The sequence below is a fragment of the Rhinoderma darwinii genome, chromosome 2, assembly GCF_050947455.1.
Source record: "Rhinoderma darwinii isolate aRhiDar2 chromosome 2, aRhiDar2.hap1, whole genome shotgun sequence".
In the NCBI taxonomy this organism is placed as follows: domain Eukaryota; kingdom Metazoa; phylum Chordata; class Amphibia; order Anura; family Rhinodermatidae; genus Rhinoderma; species Rhinoderma darwinii.
In genome coordinates this window covers 114,482,364-114,509,903 of record NC_134688.1, presented here as the reverse complement: position 1 = coordinate 114,509,903, position 27,540 = coordinate 114,482,364, and the positions used below count along the sequence as shown (strand labels likewise).

The following is a 27,540-nucleotide window of genomic DNA, read 5'->3' as shown; positions in this document are numbered from 1 at the left end:
ATTAGTTTGTGTCCCTATGGCACTTCTTTACTTCCAGTATCAGTACTCAATATGTGGGTGGGCTGTGCGTTTTCAGACGTGCTGCCGCCTCTTCCACTATTCCCCAGTACAGCTCTACGTCTCATCTGATTCACGCAGTGTTCCCTGCTCTCAGATGTCTGTACATGCTCCCTGGCGCCTCACACACAATGATGCTCATCTTATTGATTTCTATGTTCCATTGAAGTCAACTGAGCTCAAAAAAAGGCTATGGATGCCGCGAGCATGCGCAGAAACAAGCAGAGCGTGGCTACAGGTAACAGAAATGTTGAGCATGTGTAAATCACAGCAGAGCGCTGCTCATGTAAGATCATTTGTAACGGCGAACTGCGCAGACTCGCCCGTCTGGCACCAGGAGCAGGTCGGAATCCTGGCTTTAGACACGTTTCCTGAAAGTGGACATGGACCAAATGTATTTTGCGAACTCCAAAATGGTGCAATATTTTTAAAGTCATTTACAATGTCGTTTTATGTTTAAAAAGGCACTTTATTAAGGGCATATGTGGTAGTGGGAAAACCCCTTTTAATGTAAAAAACTAACTGGAGGTGTTCAAGCCTGGACTTACACATAGTTTTGAGGTTTTTGCCCTCTAATAGTCAAAATACAACTCTTCGGCCCACCAGAGGAAATAAGACTTTGAGCCCACCCTTCAGCTATATACAATAAATGCTAGACTGCTGTTAATTGTGTAGTAAAACAGATCAATATTACTACCATATAGTGATTATATAGTGGCAGATACCAGTTCTAGACAAGCACTCTGTAGACCATATGCATTTTTACAGAAGAGTGAAATCCAGTGACTCACAGTTGACATCTTCTCAGATTTGAGTCATTCACTTTGCCTTTTCTTCTTTATCCGACTTAGGGCCCATTCACACAAGTGTGAATCATGTCCATGTGCTGCGCATGGAAAGAACGCGCAGCACGCGAACCCATTGATTTCAATGAGACCGTTCACACATGCGTGAGTTTTCACTCCGTGTGTCCTGTATTGGTTAGTTTTCATGCACCTACGTGCCCATTGAACTCAACAGGTGTGTGAAAACCACGCACTGCACACCAATGCACATCTGTGTGCTGTGCGTGATTTGCGCATCAATTTGATTGAAGAAAAAAAATGTGCTTACAGTGTGTGTGAAAAATGCATGCCACTAGCAAAGCACACTGATGTATAATGCAGTACACACGGACCAGATTCACACGCGTTTTTAATGCGCGTGAATCTGATACACTCGTGTGAATGTAGTCTTCGAACGCCATGACGACTACTTCCAGCCACAACTCGCCTCTGCAGATTTTGAAACACAAACATCTTTGGCTCCTTGCTTTTCCAGCAAGCTCCCCACCTATTTTACCCTCTACAAAGACTCATTTATAGTACCCCAGACAGAAATAATGCTAGCTTTTGTTGCCCCACACAGTAATAGTGCTCTTTTAGGCCCCACACGGTAATAGTGCTCTTCTTCGTGCCCTTCACAGTAATAGAGCCCCCTTTAGGCCCTGCACATTAATAGTACGTCTCTTAGTGCCTCACACAGTAAGGGTATGTTCACACGCTGAGTCAAAAACGTCTGAAAATACGGAGCTTTTTTCAAGGGAAAACAGCTCCTGATTTTCAGACGTTTTTTAAGTCACTCGCGATTTTCACTGCGTTTTTTACGGCCGTTTTTGGAGCGGTTTTCCATAGTCAATGAAAAATGGCTCCAAAAACGTCTCAAGAAGTGACCACTTCTTTTTCGTAGCAGTTTTTTTACGCGGCTTTTTTTCAAAACGGCCGCGTAAAAAAACGGCCCGTCGGAACAGAGCCGTTTTTCCCATTGAAATCAATGGGCAGATGTTTGGAGACGTTCTGCTTCCGATTTTTCAGGCGCTTACGGCTTGAAAAACGGCCAAAAATAGGCCGTGTGAACATACCCTTATAGTTCCCCCTTTGTACTCCCTACACAGTTATGCCTCCCTATGTGCTCCTACACAGTAGCAATGTCCTCCGTTTTGCCCTCACACTATACTAGTCCTCTTTTGTGCCCCCATTTAGTGTTTGTGCTCCCATAAATTTGTTTGGTCAGCTTTGTGCCCCTCTATAGTAGGTAGGTCCCCTTTACGCCAATGGGAAAAAAAAACCCACAAAAAAACCCCAAAACGCTAAATAATCCGGTTCCCACGACAAGCTGATGAGTTCTCTGCCTACTTTCTGCTGTCCGTGGCCCGGCGCAGCGACGTCATCACATCATCTGCGCGGGGGCAGTGACGTTCATACTATCATGGGTTCTAGTTAAGGATCAGAGTTGTATGGTGACTAGGGGGTGATGATGGGGTTCTGCAGTGACTGTTTTTCCATGTTCTGGCTGTTTGCTACTCTGCTGTTGGCTATGTACATTGAGCGGACCACACTGCCAGAAAGCACCATCTTATTTCATGTACTATATTGCAGATCAATGTTTACAATGGCATTAACAGTACAGTTGATATTTACGCCAAGCTCCTTTTCTAGCACTCGATCAACAAGCTGAAAATAGCTTGTTTAGGGACAGCTTTACTCAAAAGCCAATTAGCCAGATGTTACCACAAGACATTGACTTTGTTGTTTTAAGCCGAAGAGCAAAATACAGCTCTCTGATAAATCTCCGGTGGCGGTTCTTGAAATCCTTTAAGTAGCAGATTTCTGCTAAGTTTTGCAGCATTTTTGTGAAATCTGCTATTCTTTTGTCTGGCGACTGGTAAACAGTGTTATGATTACTTGGCATCCTACAAAGCAGAACTGCTGTAGCGCCCCCTAGTGCGCTCCCGGTGTTTTTCTTGTATATCTGCGTCTAGCTTATAAGTTACTGGACTAATCACCAGTTTTCCAATTAACTTGAGATAATTTTTCACTTTTTACGGGTATGTGCACACGACAACGCAAAATACGTCTGAAATTATGGAGCTGTTTTCAGGCGAAAACAGCTCCTGAATTTCAGGCGTTTTTACAAGTGCACGCGTTATTCGCGGTGTCCATTACGGACGTAATTGGAGCTGTTTTTCAATGGAGTCAATTAAAAACTGCTCCAATTACATCCCAAGAAGTGTCCTACACTTTGACGCGGGGGTAATTTTACGCGTTCTTTTGACAGCGACGCGTAAAATGACAGCTCGTCTGCACAGAACATTGTGAGAGCCATTGCAAGCAATGGGCAGATGTTTTCCGTCTTTTCAGTCGTAATTCGAGGTGTAAAATGCCTCCATTACGTCTGAAAATAGGTCGTGTGCACATACCCTAAAAGTCCATAATAAATATATATTAATAATAATAATTCTCATCATGGAGACTATAGATTTCACTCTTTGTGCTGTAGCAAGGTAGAGGCCTGTGCTGTGTGCGCCTCTTAATAAAAATATCACATCTTACTCCAGCAGAGCAGATAACTTAGACAGGTGTATAAATCTGCTCCATAATGTGTACATTTTTTTTTTTGCGTTTTTGTTTTGTTTAACCCCTTAAAGAGGCTCTGTCACCACATAAGTGCCCTATCTCCTACATAAGGAGATTGGCGCTATAATGTAGGTGACAGCAGTGCTTTTTATTTAAAAATACGATCTATTTTTACCACTTAGCGATTTTAGATTTATGCTAATGAGTTTCTTAATGCCCAAGTGGGCGTACTTTTACTTTAGACCAAGTAGGCGTTGTATAGAGGAGTGTATGACGCTGACCAATTGGCATCATGCACTCCTCTCCATTCATTTCCTCAGCACATAGGGATCCTTTTAGATCCTTTTGTGCTGTCTTATACTAACACATTAACAATACTGGAGTGTTTAGACAGTGAATAGACATTCCACGAAATGTCTATTCACAATCCCTGCACTTCGTTACTGTTTCTGTGGTAGTTACAGCAGAGCAAAGCGTAATCTCGCTGTAACCTGTCATCTACAGCGTACTCTAGTGAGATTACGCTTGCTCTGCTGTAAGTACCACAGAAACATTAACAAAGTGCAGAGATTGTGAATAGACATCCCGGGGATTGTCTATTCACTGTCTAAACACTTCAGTATTGTTAATTTGTTAGTATAAGACCGCACATAGCGATCTAGCAGGATCCCCATGCGCTGTGTAAATGAATGGAGAGGAGTGCATGACGCTGATTGGTCAGCGTCATACACTCCTCTGTACAACGCCCACTAGGTCTAAAGTAAAAACACGCCCACTTGGGCATTAAGCAACTCATTAGCATAAATCTAAAATCGCTAATAAAGTGGTGAAGACAGATCGTTTTATCAAATAAAAAGCATTACTGTGACCTACATTACAGCGCCGATCTCCTTATGTAGGTGATAGGGCACTTCTAATGTGGTGACAGAGTCTCTTTAAGGACACAGACTGTTTTGGCCTTATAGACCAGGCCAATTTTTTCAAATCTGACATGTCCCTTTATGTGGTAATAACTTTGGAATGCTTTTATTTATCCAAGCGATTCTGAGGTTGTTTTCTCGTGACATATTGTAATTTGTTAGTAGTAAAATTTGGTTGATACTTTCAGTATTTATTTGCGAAAAACGCCAAAATCTTGAGAATTAGCACAAATTTGCATTTTTCGATATTTAAAGGGAAGGTGTCATGATTTTTTTGGATTTTTTTTTTTTTTATATTGCTTTTAATAAAATATACAAAAATTGTATTAGTGTTGTCACGTTCTAATTTTTACTGTGTTCTTACTTTTACTTCTCTATGGGGGCTGCCATTTTTTTTTTCATCTCTGTATGTGTCGATTAACGACACATACAGAGATGGAATACGGCACATACAACCCCATAGAGAATGCGAACGGGAGCCGTTCTGTTCTCAGAAGTGTACGCCGTCTGTGTAGGAACGGCGCATGTGCTGCTCCCACACAGACCAAAACGTAGCTAGTTAGCAGAGTGAAATCCGGCGCCATTTTCATGTGGACCGGAAGCCGTTGCCGGACAGTAAGATGATGACTTCCGGCCGCGGCTTCCGGCCATATGTTCAGGCGCAAGAAATAGGAGCGTAGACCAGCGGAGGCGGCAGGTAATTTATGTTTGTGATGTGAGTATTATGGTCGTGTATGTTCGTGTGATACTGTCTGCTGAGCCCTGTATCTAATCCTCCTACACTGTGCAGTCGCTCAGAAAATGGCAGCACACAGTGTAGGAGGTTTGAAGATTCAAACCCTTCCTTCTCCTGGCACTAGCCAGAAGAAGGGAGGGGGGGATTGTGTGAGGACACTAGAGGAGGGTGTGTCCACCCCAAATTTGCAGCATAAATCAATGAGGTTGCTTTACCACATTGCAATTCTGCAATTTTGGGAACTGCTCCCTCTAGTGCCCAGCACATGGAAATGTTATAAATTAGAATCTAATTTATAATATTTCCTGACTTGAAAAATTTGTAAAAAATAAAACAATGTGTAATCACTCAAATACTAATTGTTTAACTGAAATTTCTAGCGACACATTCCCTTTAAATGTATCTGCTTGTAAGCTAGATAGACGGTAATACCACACAAAATAGTTAACATTTCCCATATATCTACTTTTATATTGGTATAGTCTTTTGAATGTCTTTTTATTTTTCTAGGACGTTACAAGGCTAACGCCTTAAATCGGCCGTTTTTCCCGCCCGGTTTGCATCCGTTCCGGGCCGTGTTGCCGTTTTTTCCCCTGTCCGTTTTAAAATCGGATAAATTTCATTTCAATTTGTTGCCACACCCAGCCCCCTGGTAGGTGTTGCCACACCCAGCCCCCTGGTAGGTGTTGCCACACCCAGCCCCCTGGTAGGTGTTGCCACACCCAGCCCCCTGGTAGGTGTTGCCACACCCAGCCCCCTGGTAGGTGTTGCCACACCCAGCCCCCTGGTAGGTGTTGCCACACCCAGCCCCCTGGTAGGTGTTGCCACACCCAGCCCCCTGGTAGGTGTTGCCACACCCAGCCCCCTGGTAGGTGTTGCCACACCCAGCCCCCTGGTAGGTGTTGCCACACCCAGCCCCCTGGTAGGTAAAAAATAGCATGATAGTTTGGGTCGTTTTGAACGCGGCATTACCAAATATGTGTACTTTTTTAATGTTTTCTGTTTTTTTTGCTATAATAAGACTTTTGGGATAAAAGGCATGTTTCTTTTTTTACTTTTGTACAACATTTTTATTAACAATTATTATTATTTTTTTTGTCCCACTAGGGGATTTGAAAGCCTGCACCGTTGATCTCTATTCTAATACATTGCAATACATATGTAGTGCAGTGCATTAGAACGGTCAGTCTTACACTGACAGCAAGCTTATTAGGCTCCATCTTCTGTTGCCATAGCAATTATCGGCAGCCCCTGTAATCAAGTCGCAGGTGTGATGATCCTTTGCAAACCACCTAGATGCAGCAGTCGCTTTTGACCGTGGCATCTAAGTGGTTAATGGCGGGGATCGGCGCTAGCTCCTGTTCCTGCCGTTACAGCAGGTTGTCCGCTGTAACATACGGCTGGTGGCGCAGGCTCCGTTCCTGAGCATGCGCCTTATTCTTGAAGAATTTTAGGCCATGCCTCTGGGTGGGACCTAATCGTCAAATTGCCAAAGCAGTCATCTGCACCCCGTCGCGGGGGTACCGATCAGCTACAAACCACCTAAATTCGGCAATTGCTTTTGACTGCGGCATTTCGGGGTTAATGGCAGGGATCGAAGCTAGCTTAGATTCCCACCGTTACAGCAGGGTGTCCGCTGTAATGGCACTGGCTCCGCTTCTGAGCCCGCACCATCACCGTACAGTTACGTGTGGTGTTCGTGTGGCGTTTTTCACAGTGCAGATCATGTGATTCAAAGATTCCTCTTTTTGAAGACAGGATTTAGTTTGGGAAAAATAAAAATCAAAAAACGCAGCATACATTGACATTTGTGTGGTTTTGTTTTTTAGGCAAAAAAGTCACTTTCTGGCTGAAAAATGCCAAACCAATCCCTTGCTGAGCCAACAAACACCAAACGAAAATATATATATATATATTACAAGTGATAGACTTTTCAGTGAAAGGACAAACTAACGCATGTGAGGTTTAAAATTGTTTTAACAAACTCATCCATAAGAGGCTTATATAGGGTTGAAGGGCCTTTCCTTTACTTTAATGGCATGTCGACTAGATGGACTTTCCTTTGTCTGTCATCTGTGTAGACACCATGGCCATCGATACAAGAAGACTTCTGTTTATAACGCAATCATTGACACTGCCGGATCCGTTTGTATGACAGATCTAATCAGTGACCGGCGGACCCCATTGATTTATAATGGAGTCTCTTGGCAAGATGTATGGTAGTCGGTCTATTTACAAGGGCAAATTGGAATCTAAACCTTCTATTTTCCGTTCCTCCGGAGAGAAAGCTGTAGACTGTGGCACGTTGATGCGTGGTTAGTGCCATGATCTGGACTTTGTTTTCTCTGTTCTACCCAGCAGATAGTGTGCCATCTTGTCAACTTTTATGGTCTTGTATATTGCTGCCTGCAGTCAAAGTAGCTGTCTTGTCTGACTGATGTCTCCTTTTTTTTTTTAGTGTCCAACAAGACGTGGAGGAAGGACCTGGCGTGACTAGTGTAAAGAAGTATTTAAGCACCTTCCTGGCAGCTGGCCCAGACTTTCCACCAGTCTTAACATCTCATCACAGCTAAGAGTGTGAACAAGGAAACGTCTTTGTGCTTTTGATTTCTTCACTAGTTCTAACAAAGATGTCTCGTAAGCACAGTAATAAGGGTAAGTTATTAAAGTCCTAATCTTATTTTGCTAAATGTTGCATTTTTTTCCCCCAAACACAAAAGCTGATGTAATCCTCACGTGCAAGTCAACTATGCCTCTTATAAGGAGTACCTGAATTTTTGGGGTACACACGATCTATATTCTACTAGTTAATATAACCCATTACATGGGTTTGCTAGCAAAAGGAATGCAGTGGTCTGTTTATATATATATATATATATATATATATATATTATATATAATTAGCTGCCTCCACAGAATAATGCACCCAATAGCTGCCCCCATACAGTATAATGCCCACATAGCGGTCCTTACACAGTATAATGCCTCCACACAGCATAATGCCCCCCGTAGCTGCCCTCACACAGTATAATGCCTCCCGTAGCTGCCCTCACACAGTATAATGCCTCCCGTAGCTGCCCTCACACAGTATAATGCCCCCCCGTAGCTGCCATCACACAGTATAATCAAGCCTATGGCTGCCATCATATCAGACAGCCATCCTCCCATACCCAGTGTAATGCCCCCCCATATGTGCCTTATAGAAAATAACATTACTTCCCTATCCCCGTTCCCCCGACGGGTGGAGGATCCTTCTCCTACTCTGCACTTCTGGAAGTGACTCGGTACAGGCAGGCGCGATGACGTCACTACATCGCACCTGCCTGCGCCGAGCTGCTCATGGCACAGTGAATGCTGGAGCAAGCGGCTGACAGCTCCAGCATTGAATTCAACTGTATCTGTGTCCTGACTACGTATATACAGTTGGAACAGGAACCTCCGCGAGTGGCTCGAGACCCCCTGGAGGTCTGCACACGACCCCCCCCCCCCCCAGGGAGTCGCGACCCACAGTTTGTAATGTATTGTATTGTATTGTGCTGTCCCCTCCACCGCAATCACAGACAGCACAATACAATTGATTACAGGCGCCGGGCCCCCTCTGCGGCTCACCAGGTGTTGTTTCAACTTCCAGGCTCTCGTCCACCATCTGCACCTCTTCCTGACTGGCTGGAACGCCCCTCACGTGATGTTACGTGTCCTCTGAACTGTGCCTCGGACACCACGTACCACGATTATATATAAGATATTGAGTTCTTAGAAGTGAATATTGGCTGGTGTAGGGACACATTGAGGAAATTTGAAAAATAATTGATTTTACATGTCTAAAAGCGTACCACCGGTAATTAATAACTTTGCATAAATTAGTGCGTGAAAACACATGCCACTCGCAAACCACAGATAGAATAACGCAACGCACACGGACCAGATTTACGCACGCTTTCTACGCGGATAAATCTGCCACTCATGTAAATGTAGCCTAAGAGTATGTTCACACAGGTCGGACACGCTGCATAAAAGTACATTGTATCCGACCTAGTATATTGTATCCGACCTAGAACCCATAGGGCACTCCAGCCGCAAGACCCTGCACCATGTTGTGGTTGAGATTTTCATCCGATATCGCTGCGGGGGGAGGCAATACTTACCTTCTGACGTTGCTATAGCGACACGTCCCTCTGTTCTCTGTGCAGCCCATGTGACCATGGCTGCATCAAGTACATGGGATGAAACGTCATCCCAGGCGGCACGCAGAACAGCTGGGGAAACAAGGAGCCGTCAATATTGTTAATGCCACGGCGGGTAAGTACAGGCTCTTTATTTAGTGTATACAATAAAGTGTTTTGTTTTCTTCATATTTGCAATTTTTGCGGCGGAATTACGGCTTTTACCTTCCGTTGAACGCAATGGGGAAAAAACGAGACAAATGTGCAACAATTCTTCAGCATAAGGCCTTAATCACACGAGCATGCTCGTTTTGCGCGCGTAAAAAACCGTAGCGTTTTTCCTGCGTTGCAGTTCTGTGACACGTCCGTGTACGGTGCGCGTCTGCCTGTTTTACGCGTGTATAGCATCCGTATCTCACGTTTGTTTTTACATCCGCAACAAAAACTGAAGGTGTCTTTCTTTTTCTCATCATTTCTTTAGCAACTGTTGTATGAAGTCAATGGGTGCGTGAAAATCACAGACAGCATACGTACGTCATCCGTGTGATGTCTGTTATTCACGCAACAGTTGCTAAAGAAATGATGAGACAAGGAAAACACCTTCAGTTTATTTTTTTTGCTGACGTAAAAGACGCATTACATACGCACGTAAGAAACACAGACGCGCACCGCACGCGGATGTCACACGAAACTGCAACGCGTGCAAAACGTTGCGTTTTTTACACGTGCAAAATGGACACGCTCGTGTGAATAAATCCTAAGTTGTACTAAATATATTAAAACTACTATTCAACCGCTTAACACTCAGTGACGTACTATTATGTCATGGTAACCATCCCATTCGCGCTCCATGACGGAATAGTACGTCACGGGAGTAACGGCCATTTCGACCATCTTCCCGACGCATGCAGGAGCTGTGACAGCTGCTGTCTTGTACAGCGGTTGCCGCAGCTCCTATAGCGGGGACCGATCGCTGTGTCCCCGCTGATTAACCCCTTAAAAGCCGCGTTCAATAGCGATCGCGGCTTCTTAGGGGTTAAACCACCATCGACGGACCGCTACATGATAGCGGGCGGCGATGGTGGCTATGGCAACCGGACGCCTAACAATGGCGTCCGGCTATTCCATCTACAGAAGCCTAGTGGGTCCTTACAAAGTCAGGACCCACTATGCTTGCTGTCAGTGAGTAGCTGACAGTTCTAATACACTGCACTACGCATGTAATGCAGTGTATTAGAATAGCGATCAGGGCCCCCTGCCCTCAAGTACCCTAGTGGGACAAAGTAATAAAGTAAAAAAAAAGTTGTTTAAAAATAGGAAAATAAAAGTAAACATCTCCCTTTTTCCCTTATCAGTCCTTTATAATGAATAAAAATATATAAACAAATAAACTACATAATTGGTATCGTCGTGTCCGTAACGGCGTGAACTACAAAAGTATTTAGTTATTTATCCCGCGCGGTGAACGCCGTAAAAGAAAATAATAATAAACCGTACCACAATCACAATTGTTTGGTCACTTCACCTCCCAAAAAATGAAATAAAAAGAGATCAAAAGTCGCATGTACCGAAAAAATAGTGCTGATCGAAACTACAGTTCGTTACGCAAAAAAACAAGTCCTCGCACGGCTTTATTGATGGAAAAATAAAAAAAGTTCTGGCTCTTAGAATAAGGTAACACAAAAAATGATTTTTTACAAAACGTATTTTATTGTGCAAACGCCATAAGACATAAAAAAAACTAAACATCTGGTATCGCCGTAATCGTATCGCCCCGCAGAATAAAGTGAATATGTCATTTATAGCGCACGGTGAACGCTGTAAAAAAATAGAATAAAAAACCAATAGTAGAATTGCTGTTTTTTAGTCACCACGCCACTCAAAAATAGAATAAAAACGGATCAAAAATCTGCATGCACCCCAAGAAAACTACAATGGATTCCTCAAGGGGTCTAGTTTGCAAAATGGGGTCACTTTTGGGGGGTTTCCACTGTTTTGGCACCACAAGACCTCTTCAAACCGGACATGGTGCCTAATAAAAGAGGCCTCAAAATCCTCTAGGTGCTCCTTTGCTTCGGAGGCCGGTGCTTCAGTCCATTACCGCACTAGGGCCACATGTGGGATATTTCTCTAAACTGCAGAATCTGGGCAATACGTATTGAGTTGCGTTTCTCTGATAAATCCTTCTGTTTTACAGAAAAAAAATGGAATAAAAAGATTTTATGACAAAAATAAATATGTAAATGTCACCTCTACTTTGCTCTAAATTCCTGTGAAACACCTAAAGGGTTAATAAACTTTCTAAATGCTGTTGTGAATATTTTGAGGGGTCTAGTTTCTAAAATGGGGTGTTTGATTGGGGTTTCTAATATATGGGCCCCTCAAAGCAACTTCAGAACTGAACTGCAACCTAAAACAAATAAAAATGAGGCAATACTTTGCTTCTTACATTATGCTGATAATAAGCCGTGCCCACCCCGAGATGACCCCAGTTTTGACCATTTGTATAAACTGAGACCCCTATTAGACCATTTCAGTGCCCGGTTTTCCAAAGCAGTCACCCCCAAGAAGTGTATTTCTATTGATGAGTCCTTGGTACATTTTAAAGGGAGGCTTCAATTCCGCCAGTACCTGCCGATTAAGAGGGCAAGGTATGGCGTGAAGATGTATAAGCTGTGCGAGAGTGCATCAGGGTATACCTACAAATTTAGGATATATGAAGGGAAGGACACCAGTATTCAGCCCCCAGAATGCACCCCCCCCCCCCTTTACTGGGAGTTAATGCAAAAATTGTGTGGGATTTTGTGCACCCACTGCTGGACCAGGGTTACCACCTCTACCTGGATAATTTTTATACCAGCGTCCCACTCTTCAAGTGCCTCACTTCCAGAAGTCCTGCGGCATGCGGCACTGCTAGAAGAAATCTGAGAGGCCTCCCTAAGACTGCTTGGGCAAACACTCAGAAGGGGTGAGAGCAGGGCACAATCCAGCAGCAACATATTGTGTGTCAAGTACAAGACAAGAGAGATGACACACCAGTACCCATGTACCTGTATGAGGTACCAGTACAGAGACCCTCAAACCAGACTGCATCCTGGTCTACAATGGGTACATGGGAGTGGTGGACTTGTCAGATCAAGTCCTGAAGCCCTACAGCGCCATGCGGTGTGGTATAAGAAGCTGGCCGTGCACATCGTTATCAAGAACCTAATCTTTAGGGACCAAGAAGGGGGGAAACACAGTACTTCTGGAAGCGAGGCCACACGCATCGTACCAGGGCAACACTTTCCAGGAGAAGTTCCCCAAACTGGCAAGAAGAGAAAAAGTCAAGAGGTGCAAAGTCTGCTATAAAAGGGGGATAAGGGAGGACACAATATATCAATGTGACACGTGTCCCGAAAAACCAGAGCTCTGTATGAAAGTGTTTAAAAATCAAGGGATGTATGATACATTTTAAATCTACCCCAGGTTTACTTACCCTGATGTACTCCACACATCTTATCCCCCTCATCTTTCCCCTCTGGGCCCTGCTGTGTGCCCAGGCAGCTGATAACAGCCACATGTAGGGTATTGCCGTACCCAGGAGAACCCACATTACAGTTTATGGGGTGTATGTCTCCGGTCAAAATGCTCACTACACCTCTAGATGAATGCCTTAAGGGGAGTAGTTTTTAAAACGGGGCCACTTCTCGGGGCTTTCAACTGTACTGGTACCTCAGAGGCTTCTGCATACATGACTTTGCACCAGAAAATCCCCAGTAGGCCAAATGGTTGTCCTTTCCTTCTGAGCCCTCCCATGGGCCCAAACGGCAGTTTATCACCACAAATGGGGTATTGTCGCACTCAGGACAAATTGGGCAACAAAATGGGGTATTTTGTTCCCTGTGAAAATAAGAAATTTTGATGAAAAATGACATATTTTTGGAAAAAATTTCATTTTTTTAATTTCACAGCCAAATTCAAATACGTGCTGTGTAAAAACTGTGGGGTCAAAATGGTAACACCCATAAATGAATTCCTTGAGGGGTGTAGTTTCCAAAATGGGGTTTTCAACTTTTGGGGGATTCGTACTGTTTTGGCACCTCAACACCTCTTCAAACCTGGCATGCTGCCTAAAATAGATTCTAATAAAAAAAAGAGGCCTCAAAATGCACTAGGTGCTTCTTTGCTTCTAGGGCTTGTGTTTTAGTCCACGAGCGCAGTAGAGACACATGTGGGACATTTCTAAAAACTGCAGAATCTGGACAATACATATTTAGTAGTGTTTCTCTGGTAAAACCTTCTGTGTTACAGAAAAAAAATAGAATAAAATTGAAATTCAGCAAGAAAAATGAAATTTGCAAATTGAATCCGCTTTAATTCCTGTGAAATGCATAAAGGGTTAAATAAACGTTCTAAATGCTGTTTTGAGTACTTTGAGGGGTCTAGTTTTTAAAATAAGGTGTTTTACGGAGGTTTCTAATACATAGGCCCCTCAAAGCCACTTCAGAACTGAACAGGTACCTTAAAAAAAGGCTTTTGAAATTTTCGTAATAGAAATTGCTGCTAAAGTTCTAAGCCTTGTAACGTCCAAGAAAAATAAAAGAATGTTCAAAAAACAATGCCAATCTAAAGTAGACATATGGGAAATGTGAACTAGTAACTATTTTGGGTGGTATAACCGTCTGTTTTACAAGCAGATGCATTTAAAGTCAGAAAAATTAAAAAAAAAAATCTAAATTTTCTCTACATTTTGCAATTTATTCACAAATAAACACTGAATATATCGACCAAATTTTACCACTAACCTAAAGCCCAATGTCTCACGAGAAAACGATCTCAGAATTGCTTGGATAAGCCCTTATTCACACGACATGGTTTCCTGGCCGGGTGACGGCCGTTCATAAATCGGCCGTCACCCGGCTGCATTAGGAACAATAGACCCCTAATGGGGCTATTCACACGACCGATTTTTTTGGACGGCCTGGGAAATCTAGCCGTCAAAAAATGGGACATGCCCTATTTTCGGCCGTTTACCCGGCTCCCATAGAAGTCTATGGGGCCGGGTAATACACGGCCATCACCGGAATGTGTCCCGGGTGATGGCCATGTATTCCGTCGCTCGCGCGCGCTCTCTCTCCTCCTCCTCACAGTGCAGAGTGCATGTGAGGAGGAGGGTCTTTTTTTGCTACCTGTAGGAATCTGAATCCCCAATCCCCGGCCGGGGATTGGGGATTCCGCTACAGGAGAGGTGTGTGACTACACTGTCCATATATGGACACAGCGATGTCACTCACTTCTGCAGCGGAATCCCCGACTCTATGGCCGGGGATTCCGCTACAGGAGAAGTGAGTGACTACACTGTCCATATATGGACATCAAAGTCAGGGTGCTGTGTGGCATCACCTGCAGGGGGCTGGGTGGCATCACCTTCAAAGGGCTGTGTGTGGCAACAAATTTAAATGAAATTCATCCGATTTTAAAACGGACAGGGAAAAAAACGGGTCAAAATCGGCCGTTAAAAACTGAAACACGGCCCAAAACGGATGCAAACCGGCCGGGAAAAACGGCCCAAAACGGCAGATTTTATCGGCCGACACTCGGACCCTGTCGTGTCAATGAGGCGTAAGTTTAAGCATTCCGACTTTATTACCACATAAAGTGAAATATGTCAGATTTCAAAAATTGGCTCTGAGCCTTAACGCCCAAACTATGCTGCTTCCTTAAGGGGTTAAAGAGGCTCTGTCACCAGATTATAAGTGCTCTATCTCCTACATAATCTGATCGGCGCTGGAATGTAGATAACAACAGTGGTTTTTATTTTGAAATACGATCATTTTTTAGCAAGTTATGAGCTAGTTTAGATTTATGCTAATGAGTTTATTAATAGACTACTGGGGGTGTTTTTACTTTTGACCAACTGGGCGTTGTAAAGAGGAGTGTATGATGCTGACCAATCAGTGACCAATCCGTGTCATAGACTTCTCATTGTTCCAGCCCAGCGTGATTGTGCAGTGAAAGAAACTGGGCTGGAACAATGAGAAATGTATGACGCGAATTAGCATAAATATACAATTTTTCATAACTTTCTCAAAAATTATTGTTTTTCAAAATAAAAACCCACTGTTATCTACATTACAGCGCCGATAACATTTTTTTTTTTTATATTTCCCTCCTTGCGTCCCGGCTCATAACTTTTTATTTTTATTTTTTGTATGACGTAGTTGTATGAGACTTTTTTTGCGGGATGAGTTGTACCATTTTTTTGGTACAAATACATTATCGTTTAATTTATATACATTTATTTTGGCGAAAATACAGAAAAAAAAGCCATTCCGCTGCAGTTTTATTATTTTAATTTTTTTGCACCATACACCAATCATCATAAATATTGTTATACATTTATTATACAGGCTGGAACGGTTGTGGCGATGCTAAATGTGTGTATATTTCATGTTTTGGGACCTATATTTTTAAAAGTTTATTTATTGTAAAAAATGTGTGTTTTTTTGTGGGTTTATTTTTATTTTTTTATCCTATAGATATTTTTCATTTTGATTTTTTAACTGTAATGTACTGGCATATATCTATATGCCAGTACATTAGCCTGTGTACTGATTCTACACAGGCAGTTGTTAGGGCATACCTCAGTATGCCCTGACAGGAAATATGGTCAGACAGACCTGGGGTCCTTCAATGGACCCCTGGGCTGTCTGGCCATACAAGTTATGGCCTTTGATTGCGTGTCAGGGATTTTCTGTGACTCGCTCAAAAGGCAGTCCCCCCTCTTATTTTCTTTGAATGCCGCAATCCGCTTTGATCAAGGGGTTAACGGCAGAGAGAAGAGGTTTCTCTTCTCACTACAGTTAGTGCGGGGCTGCAGCTGTGTATTACAGCCGTTGCCTTGCTCCTGATCGCGCACGGACACTGCTGTAACGCAGGACGAGAAAGCTCGTCCTAATGCGCGATGCACCTGCCGCTCAGGACGAGTGTTCTCGTCCTGTGTCGGCAAGTAGTTAATGCAGTAGCTCCCAACCTTTTTTGCTTGGGGGAGTCTGGGAAACCCCTACACTACCCAATCCATGCTATTGTGGTCTTCCATAGAACCCCTAACCGCTTTTGAAGGAATACCAGGCTTCCATAGAATCCTGGTTGGGAAACACTGATTTAATGACATGGTGTAATAAGCTGTAAATGATAGGCACAATTTTCGAGGTTGGCACAGATCTGTACATTTAACTTTAGATTACATTGTTTAAGGACTTGGCCAGCAACCACTGAACTATTTATCTAGGCAGGATAAGTAAAAGTTTGAATGAATTCCATTTATTCTTATATTACTGATTATAGTCATTATTCTTCCACACAGTATAAATCAATAAATGGATGGTGTCTCTAGTATTCTGTACAATTGGTGCTTAAATTACCAATATAGATATAAAGTGTCTTGGTGTTTTACCGGTTTTGCTTCATTACATACATAAATTAAAGTGAATCTACCACTTTGAAGGTGCAAACTATTTTTTGTTGTGACATAAACAATAATAAAGACGAGAAAAAACATATTTGAGATACTTAATTGTGCATAAGTATTCACCCCCTGAAAGTCAATACTTTGTGGAGTCACCATTTGCCGTAATTACAGATGCAAATCTCTTGCGGTATGTCTCTATTTGCATAGCACATCTAGACACTGGGATTTTTGCCAATTCTTCCACGCAAAACTGTTCCAACTCCTTCAAGTTAGATTGGTAAAGAGAACCTTCTTCCATGTGTTTGGGTAGTCTGCCACATGCGGTTTGGTGAACTCCGAAGCTGGTTTCTTATGTTTTTCTTCATCAATGGCTTTTTTTCTGGCTGCACTTCAATGAAATCCCTCTATGTGGTGTGTACAGATTATAGTGGTCCTATTAGGGCTGGGCGATTGACCTAAATCAAAATCGTGATTGACCATTGTAACCTCTATTACTAATAATAAATTATTTTAGGCCATTCCCTTTTTTTGTATGCCACCGCTCCTATTTGAATGCCACACCATTTACTTAATATAGGTCCCCTATGCCTGCAGTATAATACTGTATATAATATATACCCTGACGCTGCCCCTCACACAGTACAGTCCTGGCCAAAAGTTTTGAGTCTGACACAACACTTTGGTTTTCACAAAGTTTGCTGCTCCAGTGTCTTTAGTTCTTTTAGTCAGTTGTTTCTCTGGTATACTGAAGTAATATTATAAGCATTTCATAGATTTTTAACTTTTATTGACAAATACATCCAGTTTATGCAAAAACTTGATATTTACAGTGTTGACCCTTCTTTTTTAAGACTTCTGCAATTCAACCTGGCATGCTGGATATCCGTGTCTGGGCCAACTCCTGACTGATGACAACCTGTTCTTGCCTAATCAGTGCTTAGAGTTTATCACAATGTCTGTGTTTTTGTATGTTCATGTGCTTTTTGAGGATTGACCACAGGTTCTCAATGGGATTGAGATCTGCAGAGTTTCCTGGCCATGGACCCAAAATTTCAATGTTTTGTTGAAGGAGCCACTTAGTTGTCACTGTTGCCTTGTGACATGATGCTCCATCAAGCTGGAAAAAGCATTGTTCATCACCAAATTGCTCCTTTAGATACCATTCTTTACTCATGGAAGTGTTCTTAGACAAATTTGTGAGTGAGCCCAATCCCTTGGATGCAAAGAAACGCCACACATGAATGGTCACAGGATGCTTTACAGTTGGCATGATACAGGACTCATGGTAGCGCTCACGTTTTCTTCTCCGGACAATCCTCCTTCCAGACGTCCCAGTTCCCGCAATGTCATTATATCCTTGATATTTATCTTTGAGCGAAGTGGCTTCTTTACTTCCCTTCTTGACTCCAGGCCAGCCACCAAAAGTTTTCTCCTCAATGTGTGTGCAAATGCACTGACACCTGTCTGCTGTCATTCCTGAGCAAGCTCTGGACTAGTGTTGAACTGATCCAAGTCTTCTTTAGGAGATGGTCATGGTACTTGCTGGAGTTTCTTGGGTGCCCTGAAGCCTCCTTCACAGTAATTGAACCTCTCTCGAAGTTCTTGATTATCCAGTAAATGGTTGTTTTAATGGCAATCTTACCAGCAGCAATGTCCTTGACTGTAAAGCCCTTTTGATGCAAAGTAATCATGACTGCACGTGTTTCCTTTTGGAGGTAACCATAGTTAACAGAAGAAGACACGGATTTCAACCACCATCCCCCTTTTAAAGCAACCAGTGTTCTCTTTCAAGTCAATCAGCATGACCGAGTGATATCAGATGCCTTGTCCTCAATAACACTTTGTCCCAAGATAACGAGAAGATCACTGAAATGTTAGTAGGTCGTTTTATGGCAGGGCTGAAATGCAGTGGAAATTGTGTTTTTGTGATTAAGTTCATTTTAATGGCAAGGAATGACTTTGCAATTAATTGCAATTCATCTCATCACTCTTCATAACAATCTAGCGTTAATGCAAATGTCACTATAAAAACTGAAGCAGCAAACTTTGTGAAAACCAAAATTTGTGTCAGTCTAAATTTTTTGACAGGACTGTATATTGTCCATATAGCTATACCCACACAGTATAATGACCCTAAATCTTCCCTCATGCGGTATAATTCCCCCATACTGTCCCAATAGTGCCTAATAAAATGCATACTCGCCTAACCCCATTCCAACGGCGAGTGGAGGAGTTCCCTGTGCTCCTCTGGTTTGTATGGCTCAGTGCATATTTTCAGATTCTGCTGGACTTTTGCCATATACCGGCGTTTTAAGCATCCTATTGGTCCACGGTGTCCTCAATACCCACCGTATTTACTTCTTGTTTAGCCTCAATGCCAACTTGCCATTGGGAGCGGACAGTGCTCGCCCTAATGGTCTATACAGGGTTGATGGGGGCTATATACAGGGATGATGAAGGGCTGGTATATACCGGAATGATGGGGTCCCTCTATATAACCCCCCATCATTCCTGTGTATAACAAGACAGCTGCCATAATTCCTGTATACAAGGTTGCTGGGGTAATATACAGTAATGATGGGGGTAATATACAGGGACCCCTGCCATCTCCTTATATTACTCCATCATCTTTGTATATAACACACATAATCTTTGTATATACAATTGGGGTGGCCACTGTTGCGGTCTGGATGCGATGTAGGGCTTGAGTCCAATGATATTTATATATTCATGCTGCCCCACCTCCCCGCCCTACAGCTAAGGATTGACCCTTTTCTTCCGATTACTACGCATAGGGAGAAATGTGTCAATCAGCGGTGGGATCACGATTTATATGAATATCATTTCACTCAAGCCTGCATAGTGTCCGGCACGCCACAACTAGAACAACTAAATTCTCCTAAACTACAGCAATTTACCTAATAAGTGACAGACCAGTGAAATCAGTGTCTGTCCCTTTACCTAGCCTCAGACGGGACATCGTAAATAGGACAGATCCACTTTAAAGCTTTGTTCTATGGCAGATTCCTTGTTCACATGTTGTAGGTGATTTAAATATACGCATCCTGCCCTAAAAACTGCCTGCGTTATTTTCATGCCCCATTCGCATTTATTGTACTGTAGTTTGGAATCCACATCGAAAAATCATAACAAACCCATCACGTTTGATTGTGGCCTAAGAGGTAAGAATGGCTAATAAACTGGTAGCTCACTATATGTGGCTTGGATTTCAAGGATCTCTGAAACAGTAGCACACACTGTGTATTTTAGTAATTCTCCCCCCTTTCTTTGGCAGTTTCCATTGCTGTAGCAATCCGCTGCCTGTACACAGCCTTAGGGCCTGTTCACATCACCGTTCGCTTTCCGTTCCGGGGTTCCGTCGGAAGTTTCCGTCGGGTGAACCCCGCAACGGAACGTGAAAGCACAGCTGCCGTTTCAGTCACCATTGATCTCAATGGTGACGGAAACATCGCTAATGCTTTCCGTTCATCGCCATTCCGGCAGGTTTCCGGTTTTCCGACTGACTCAATAGCGGAGTGGACTGCGCTATTCCGTCGGAAAATCGGAAACCAGCTGGAATGGTGACGAACGGAAAGTATTAGCAATGTTTCCGTCACCATTGAGATCAATGGTGACTGAAACGGAAGCTGTGCTTTCACTTTCATTTTCCGTTGCGAGGTTTACCCAACGGAAACCGACGGAACCCCGGAACGGAAATGAACGGTGATGTGAACAGGCCCTTACCTGTCTAGCAGAGTGATGTATAAACAGTGGTGCAGGCAGAAAGTTGAGAAGTTGCCCAAAGCAGCCAAATTCTAGCTTACCGGTGATTTTCACGTTCTTTGTTTTTTTTTAATCTGAAGGCCAATATGTCTTTACCTGAGCAAGTTCCATCAGGCTCCCTACCACTACCCACATACAAAAGAACCCGTCCCAATTGCAATTGCTCGTGTGCTCCGAAAACAAACTGTATCTTGGGCTCTGTTCACGACTGCATTGTTTCTGTTAAGAAAAAACGGAAACCAAAATGCAATGTTGTAGCAGTCGCCCGACGAAACTCATTAACTTATAATTGGTTCCGTCAAGGTGTCAGTCGTTTTGACGGAGGAAAAAGCGCTGCTCGCTGTGCTATTCTTGCCATCAAATATGAAGGAATCTGCGACCAAGCCTCTTGTCTCGGATGTGAACATAGCCTCAGGCTCACTTCAGTTCTTCTCCACCAGGACTTCGATGTTTTTGATGGCCAAAATAGTGTAGCATCCTTCAGTATTCTATGCAGTAAAAGGAAAATGCATAGCTAATGAACCTCTTATAATTCAATGGGGGGTGGAGGCAGACAAATCCTGACGGCTCCATTATATCCTTCATGTATTGTGTAAAAACAGAAAACATGCCACCAGTGTGAACACAACTTTTTAATATTTAATTTTATGTCCAGCAGCCCCATAGAAGGTGAATGGGGCATTGGCCATATGCGCAGTAAAGCTTCATTCATATGGGGCACACAGGGACAGCCAGGTAAGCTCGTACTCCTGATCGGTGGGGATCTCGGTGGTCAGACTCCTACCGATCAAATCTTTCATCTATCCTGTGGATAGGTAATATTCAATATAGGAAAACCCATTTAATTCTGTGTATTGTACATTAAATTGTCCTTGGTTACCTGTCTACTGCAGTGGATGGCTGAAGTACATTTCCCCTTGATTGGAGAACATGACACAGCACTATAAAGTAGTGTCCTCCTACGACTTCACGGAGAAGTACTTTGAACAGTAAGAGCTGTAAAAACAAGAAAGCAGCAGCACCTTGCAGCTGTGGAGCTCTAGTCTAGAGAGAAATGTAATAGTGGGGGATTATATGAGCAGCATTCAATAAAAAATTCAGAGGACCCCCCCCCCCCCCCCCCCGCTCATACTATCAGCCGTACATGAGAATTGTTGGAGTGATGAGACATGTTGAGTACGTAGGGTCGTGTAGAAAAGCGAAGTATACAGAGTAGATATAATTTCATCACATGTACTACTACTACAGAAAAAAAATCAGTCGCTGTTCTTACAGCAGCTCAAGCGACATCGGTTTCTTTGCGTGCTAGCAACCTTCCCATCCTCTGTTGGTTGCAAAGAAGGGAATAGGGTTCTACCTTGTGTGGTCAGCAAAAAAAAAAAAAGTAACGGAAACTACTGCACTTTGTTAGTGCAGTCATTAAAAGTTTGAGTACTTTGCATACAGGGCTCTCCTCTACCTGTATTGTAAGTTTTGCCTAAATGTAAAGCTCTACTTTTTGGTTAAAATACAAAATAAACAAACATGTAGTTGATTTGTAAAATATCAATAATCGTTTCTATTTTTTTTTTCTTATATGGACACGAACTTATGCTAATCTAATAGTATACCTGATATATATCAACTTTGTAATTTACTTGTATAACTGAAGAAGAAAAGTTGCAATTACAATTTGTTGTCAAAAATTGGAAAAAATCTGACAAATGTCTAATACGTGTGTGTGTGTGTGTGTGTGTATGTGTATATATATATATATATATATATATATAGTCCACAGTCACACTAAAGAGGACCTCCTAATTGTATGCTCTGAATGACATTATATGATAGTTATGGTATAGAGCAGTGGTCTCAAACTCGGCTGGCTAAATGGGCCACGTATTGAAAAAAAATTTGAAGTTGACGGGCCGCATTACTTTCAAATTTGATACGATACTAAATTATCAGTTATTTGAACTACTATAAGGCTGGATTCACACGAGAATGTTCGGTCCGTAAAGGACGGAACGTATTTCGGCCGCAAGTCCCGGACCGAACACACTGCAGGGAGCCGGGCTCCTAGCATCATAGTTATGTACGAAGCTAGGAGTCCCTGTCTCTACATGATTACAGTATGGGACAGTTGTCCCGCAGCCAGGCAGGGACTCCTAGCGTCATAGATAACTATGATGCTAGGGGCCCGGCTCCCTGCAGTGTGTTCGGTCCGGGACTTGCGGCCAAAATACGTTCCGTCCTTTACGGACCGAACATGCTCGTGTGAATCCAGCCTAATACTACGTTACTATAATACTACCATACGTTACTATAATACTACCACATTACTATAAGAACACTGCTGCGTTACGGCAGGGCTGCTGCTGCGTTACACGGCAGGGCTGCTGCTGCGTTACACGGCAGGGCTGCTGCTGCGTTACACGGCAGGGCTGCTGCTGCGTTACACGGCAGGGCTGCTGCTGCGTTACACGGCAGGGCTGCTGCTGCGTCGCGGCAGGGCTGCTGCTGCGTTGCGGCAACAATAGTACATTACTATAATAGCGCTAGGTTTAAACTTAATGGAAATTTGCGAGATTTCTCCATGTGCTTATTTCAACAATCCAGTTTCACAGTTTTTCGCTAAATGCAGTCCGGCGGCTCAGTTGGCAACTTTTGGCAGACACACATGTCAAGATTGGGCAGCCCCTTTGTAGATGCTGCCACAGTGCCCGTCCATACACAGTGACGTCAGGGGATTCTCCTGGACTGGAATGTGATGTCAGGGGCAACCCCAGAGCGGAGCACTAGTATAGGCTCTGCTCCGGAACTCTGGGGAAGCCACGGACATCAGTGTCCATATATGGACAGTGATTTCAGGGGCTTGCCCAGAGCTAGAGTCCCGGAGCAGAGACGCTTCTATCACTGCCTAGGATTCCAGCTCTGCTCCTGACATCACTGTTCATATATGGACAGAGATGTCCGGGGCAACACCAGAGCTGGACTCCTGGGCAGAGTGCTAGTAGCGCTCCTACTGGGACTCAAGCTGTGCTCCTGACGTCACTGTCCAGCTATGGGAAAGCCCTAGACATCGCTGCCTCAGGGGCAAAAAAAATAATAAAATCAAAAATATATATGTAAATAAAGTGAGGAATAAACTTAAAAAAATCCACATCTGTGCTATATAATAAAAATTATTGCATAAAGAAATAAATAATGTGAGGTGAAGTGGATAACCCATCATTGATAGTCTATTTTTATCCAAAACAAGATCTCTTCTAATTCTGTTTTCGTATTATGAGCCCATCGTTCAAAACATCGAATTGTATCATGACTCCATCTGTGTATAATAAATTAGCAAAAATAGAAATATATGGAAAACATATAAAACAACAAGCTGTGAACATATGTTACAAATACTAATAAAAAAGGAAAAAGAGGACCCGCTGGAGATCCATGGTCAAAGAAAAGGAGCGAAACTGAGAACTTCATTTAACACATAGGGGCGCATGGTATTGAGAACAAATCCATTTTGTTTCACATGGTGCCAATTTTTGGCGTATATCACCACTCCGAATGCTAACTTCAATACAATCAATGCCCCTTACCTTCAATTTTGTGGGATCGCATGCATGGTATGCCTTAAAACGTCGAGCTATCGGTTTGTGTTTCCAAGGTTTTTGCTAAGACTGCGCCCAAAATATCTCGTACATATTCCCTTACTCACACTCTGAATTCCCTGGAAGTAAGGCCAATATATATTTTAGGACATGGGCATATAGCATAGTAAACGACCGCCTTTGTGGAACAATTAATGTGATGTGTGATATCAAAACTTTTCTCACCTTTTGCGTCCACAAAGGTGGACGTCCTTTCAATATTAGGACATGCGACAGTGTCCACATGGACTACAGCCCCACTTTGGGCCCTTGGTACCGAAGGGAAATTTGGAGTTTGTGGATTGCTAATGACTTCTCACAAGGAAATACTTCAAATTTCGTGAGCGTCGGGCAGAGGTACTTGGAAATTTCATAATATATTTTTCAATAATGGGATCTGTGAGAAGAATAGGCCAAAATTGTTTCATGAGCTCTCATTTGAGACCATCGTGAATGGTAATTAATTGTAAATCTTACCCTCTATTTATTTTTGTGCTCAATTTTTTGGAAATAAAAGGTTTTCTCTTGGAGTATTTTTTGCACGGTGATATGCCTTTTTTTTATAGATCTCTTGCTGTATCCACGACACAAAAAACGATTGAGATCATAGGCCTGTTTTTCAAATACCTCATCTGAGGAACAAATTCTCCTGATCCTTAAGAATTGTCCTGTAGGCACCGCGTGTATGGGATGAGAAGAGGACGCCTGAAGTAGGGAGTTAACCGCAGTTGATTTTCTATAAACATCGGTCTGAAGGAAAGCTTGTGTCTCCTTGGATAATTGGACATCCAGAAAGTCAATCTGACTCTTATCATATTGATATGTCAAGTTGATACAGGGAAATTATCGGGAATGAGCGTAATCGCCCAGTGTAAAAGGACCTTTAAGTAGGCTGTCACCACATTATAAGTGCCCTATCTCCTACATAATCTGATCGGTGCCGTAATTTAGATAGTGTTTTTTATTTTGAAAAACTATCATTTTTGAGCAAGTTGTGAGCAATTTTTTATTTATTCTAATTAGTTTCTTAATAGACAACTGAGCATTTTTTACCTTTTTACCAAGTGGGGGTTGTATAGAGAAGTGTATGACGCTGACCAATTGATGTCTCTGCCTCCCATTGATGTCAATGGGAGGTCAGAGACGTAAATGCATGTCACAACTTTTTCCTGCAAGAAATCAATGGGAGGCATTTTCCGACGCGGTTTCCGCGTAAAAACAAACGTGGCAAACTCTGTGTGAACTGACCCTTAAAGTGGGTGTATGTGACAGCACAGCATGATCTCTCGAGATTGGTCAGCGTCATACACTTCTCTTTACAACGCCCACTTGGTAAAAAGGTAAAAAACGCCCAGTTTATTAAGAAACGAATTCGTTTAAATCGAAAATTGCGCATAATTTACATAATCTGATTGGCGCTGTAATGTAGATAAGTGTTTTTTATTTTGAAAAACGATCATTTTTGAGCAAGTTATGAGCAATTTTAGATTTATGCAAATTTAGTTTCTTAATAGACAACTGGGCGTTTTTTACCTTTTGAGCAAGTCGGCGTTGTAAAGAAGTATATGACGCTGACCAATCAGCGTCATACACTTCTCTCCATTCATGTCCATTTGTACTCAGCTCAGCGTGATCTCAATGGAAGGCGGAGGCATTTTTTTCCAGCGAGCGTTTCGCTGTGTTTTTGCCCGTGGTGCTCAATGGGCGCCAGTGGAAAACGCTGCAAACTGCTTGCAGGCAGATCAAAATCTGCCTCAAAATTCCAAACTGAATTTTGAGGCAGAATTTTCTGCCTGCAAAAAACTCAGTGTGAACATAGCCTAACTTTACTGAAGTGTCTTGAGAGTGAAAAGGCTTCACCTCCAGCCAGGACGCGATGTCTATTCATACTCCCGACACTTCGGTAAAGTTTTTGTGCGACTTACACAGCACAGCGAGATCACGCTGTGGTGTGATTTAAGTCACACACAAAAAAAATAATAATTTCATGACCCCTTCCCTTTAAAAGGGTATTCCCAGAATAGACGGTCACTTATCCATAGGATAGGTGATATCTTATCGCTGGTTGTCTGATCGCTGGGGCACCACTGCTTTCATGATTGGGTGTGGTCCCAGCAGATCTCATACATTTTTATAGTCTTCAGGAAGTGATGGATTACAGCCCCTCCGGCCGAGACCAGGGCAGATGCATACAGAGCCTTATCTGTGTATATAGTGTTGCTACCTTATCTGGGCTTCTAGTAATACAGTAAAGCTATCATTATCTTGCCCACCGTCTAATAAGAAAATTTTGCTAGTTCTGCGACTGTATATACCACAATGCTGACAGGTGAGCTACAGAGAACATGAAATGTCAGCTTATTGTGACTACTCTAGTGGCCAGTCTGAAAAATCTTTTTCTTTTTTTGTATATTGTCACCTTTTATTTTAAAAAAAATTCACAATGCTTATAATAAAAACCTGATTTAAATAATATGTACTTTTCTGACCATACATTCCCTTTAAAGATTGCTCTCTACAGTTTTTTTGACAATGTCCTATTTAAGATTTATGATTGGACTCTTAGAACCCCTGCCGGTCAGCTGTTTGAAGGTGCCCCTGCACTCTGTCGCATACGTTGCGGCTGTGCTCCGTATTACATCCTTCTCCCATTCAAGTGAATGGACAAAGCAAATGAATTGAAAAAGCTGTATTATTGTGTGCAACTGGCATGAATGTGATGGCGATTTTTGCATTCAGGCGCGGTCTACGCAATGAAAGGGAAAGCAGTGCTAGCCGGCGCACCGCAGCCCCTTCAAACATCTGACTGGCAGGGGTTCTAAGAGTCCAACCTCCACCAATCAGAACTTTATGGCCTGTCCTAAGTATAGGCCATTGAATTTAACCAGTTCAAGACCGGGCTATTTTGAGCCTTCAGGACCAGACACCGTTTAGCCCTTTTTAGCACGTTAAATGGGTATAACTTTTTTATTTGTTGGGCTAACGACATGATTTTTGCAATGTTTTTTCCATAGACATTGCAGGTTTATTTTATTTTTTTATCGTTTTTATACACATCCTTTTTGCTATTTTAGAAGTTTGAAAATAATAGTAAAAAAATAAGCTTTTTTTTTTTAAATTTCAGCTATTTTATTTTTTTTTGGTAATATAGTTTTATCCTAAAATAGACCTTTTATTTGTGATTGTCATGGTCTACCGTAAATTTTAATATATTACACGTCTATATTAGGGTAATTGGGTCAGCGCTAGCGTTACAATAATGATTGGCGGGGGGGGGGGGGGGGAGTTTTTTGTTTTTTTTGGGGGTGGGTATTTTGTGTATTTTCTTTTGCACTTTTTACTTTTTGTTTTATTACTATGGTCTGTCCCTCAAAGGTCAAAAAAGACCCTTGGGGAACTTTATA

At 42.6% G+C, this 27,540-nt stretch overlaps 1 protein-coding gene across 4 annotated transcripts in view; it reads left to right on the top strand.

The window, feature by feature from the left end:
• Positions 1–27,540, top strand: part of SPATS2 (spermatogenesis associated serine rich 2) — an 87,642-nt gene that overhangs the window by 21,447 nt on the left and 38,655 nt on the right. For 3 of the 4 annotated variants that reach the window (XM_075852171.1, XM_075852170.1, XM_075852169.1), the window contains exon 2: positions 7,567–7,763. In XM_075852171.1, coding sequence (XP_075708286.1) covers positions 7,739–7,763 — 25 coding nt within the window. In that variant the 5' untranslated portion in view covers positions 7,567–7,738. Of the gene's footprint in view, positions 1–7,566; positions 7,764–9,315; positions 9,408–27,540 lie in introns of those variants that run through there. The other variant, XM_075852168.1, reaches the window with a different exon arrangement.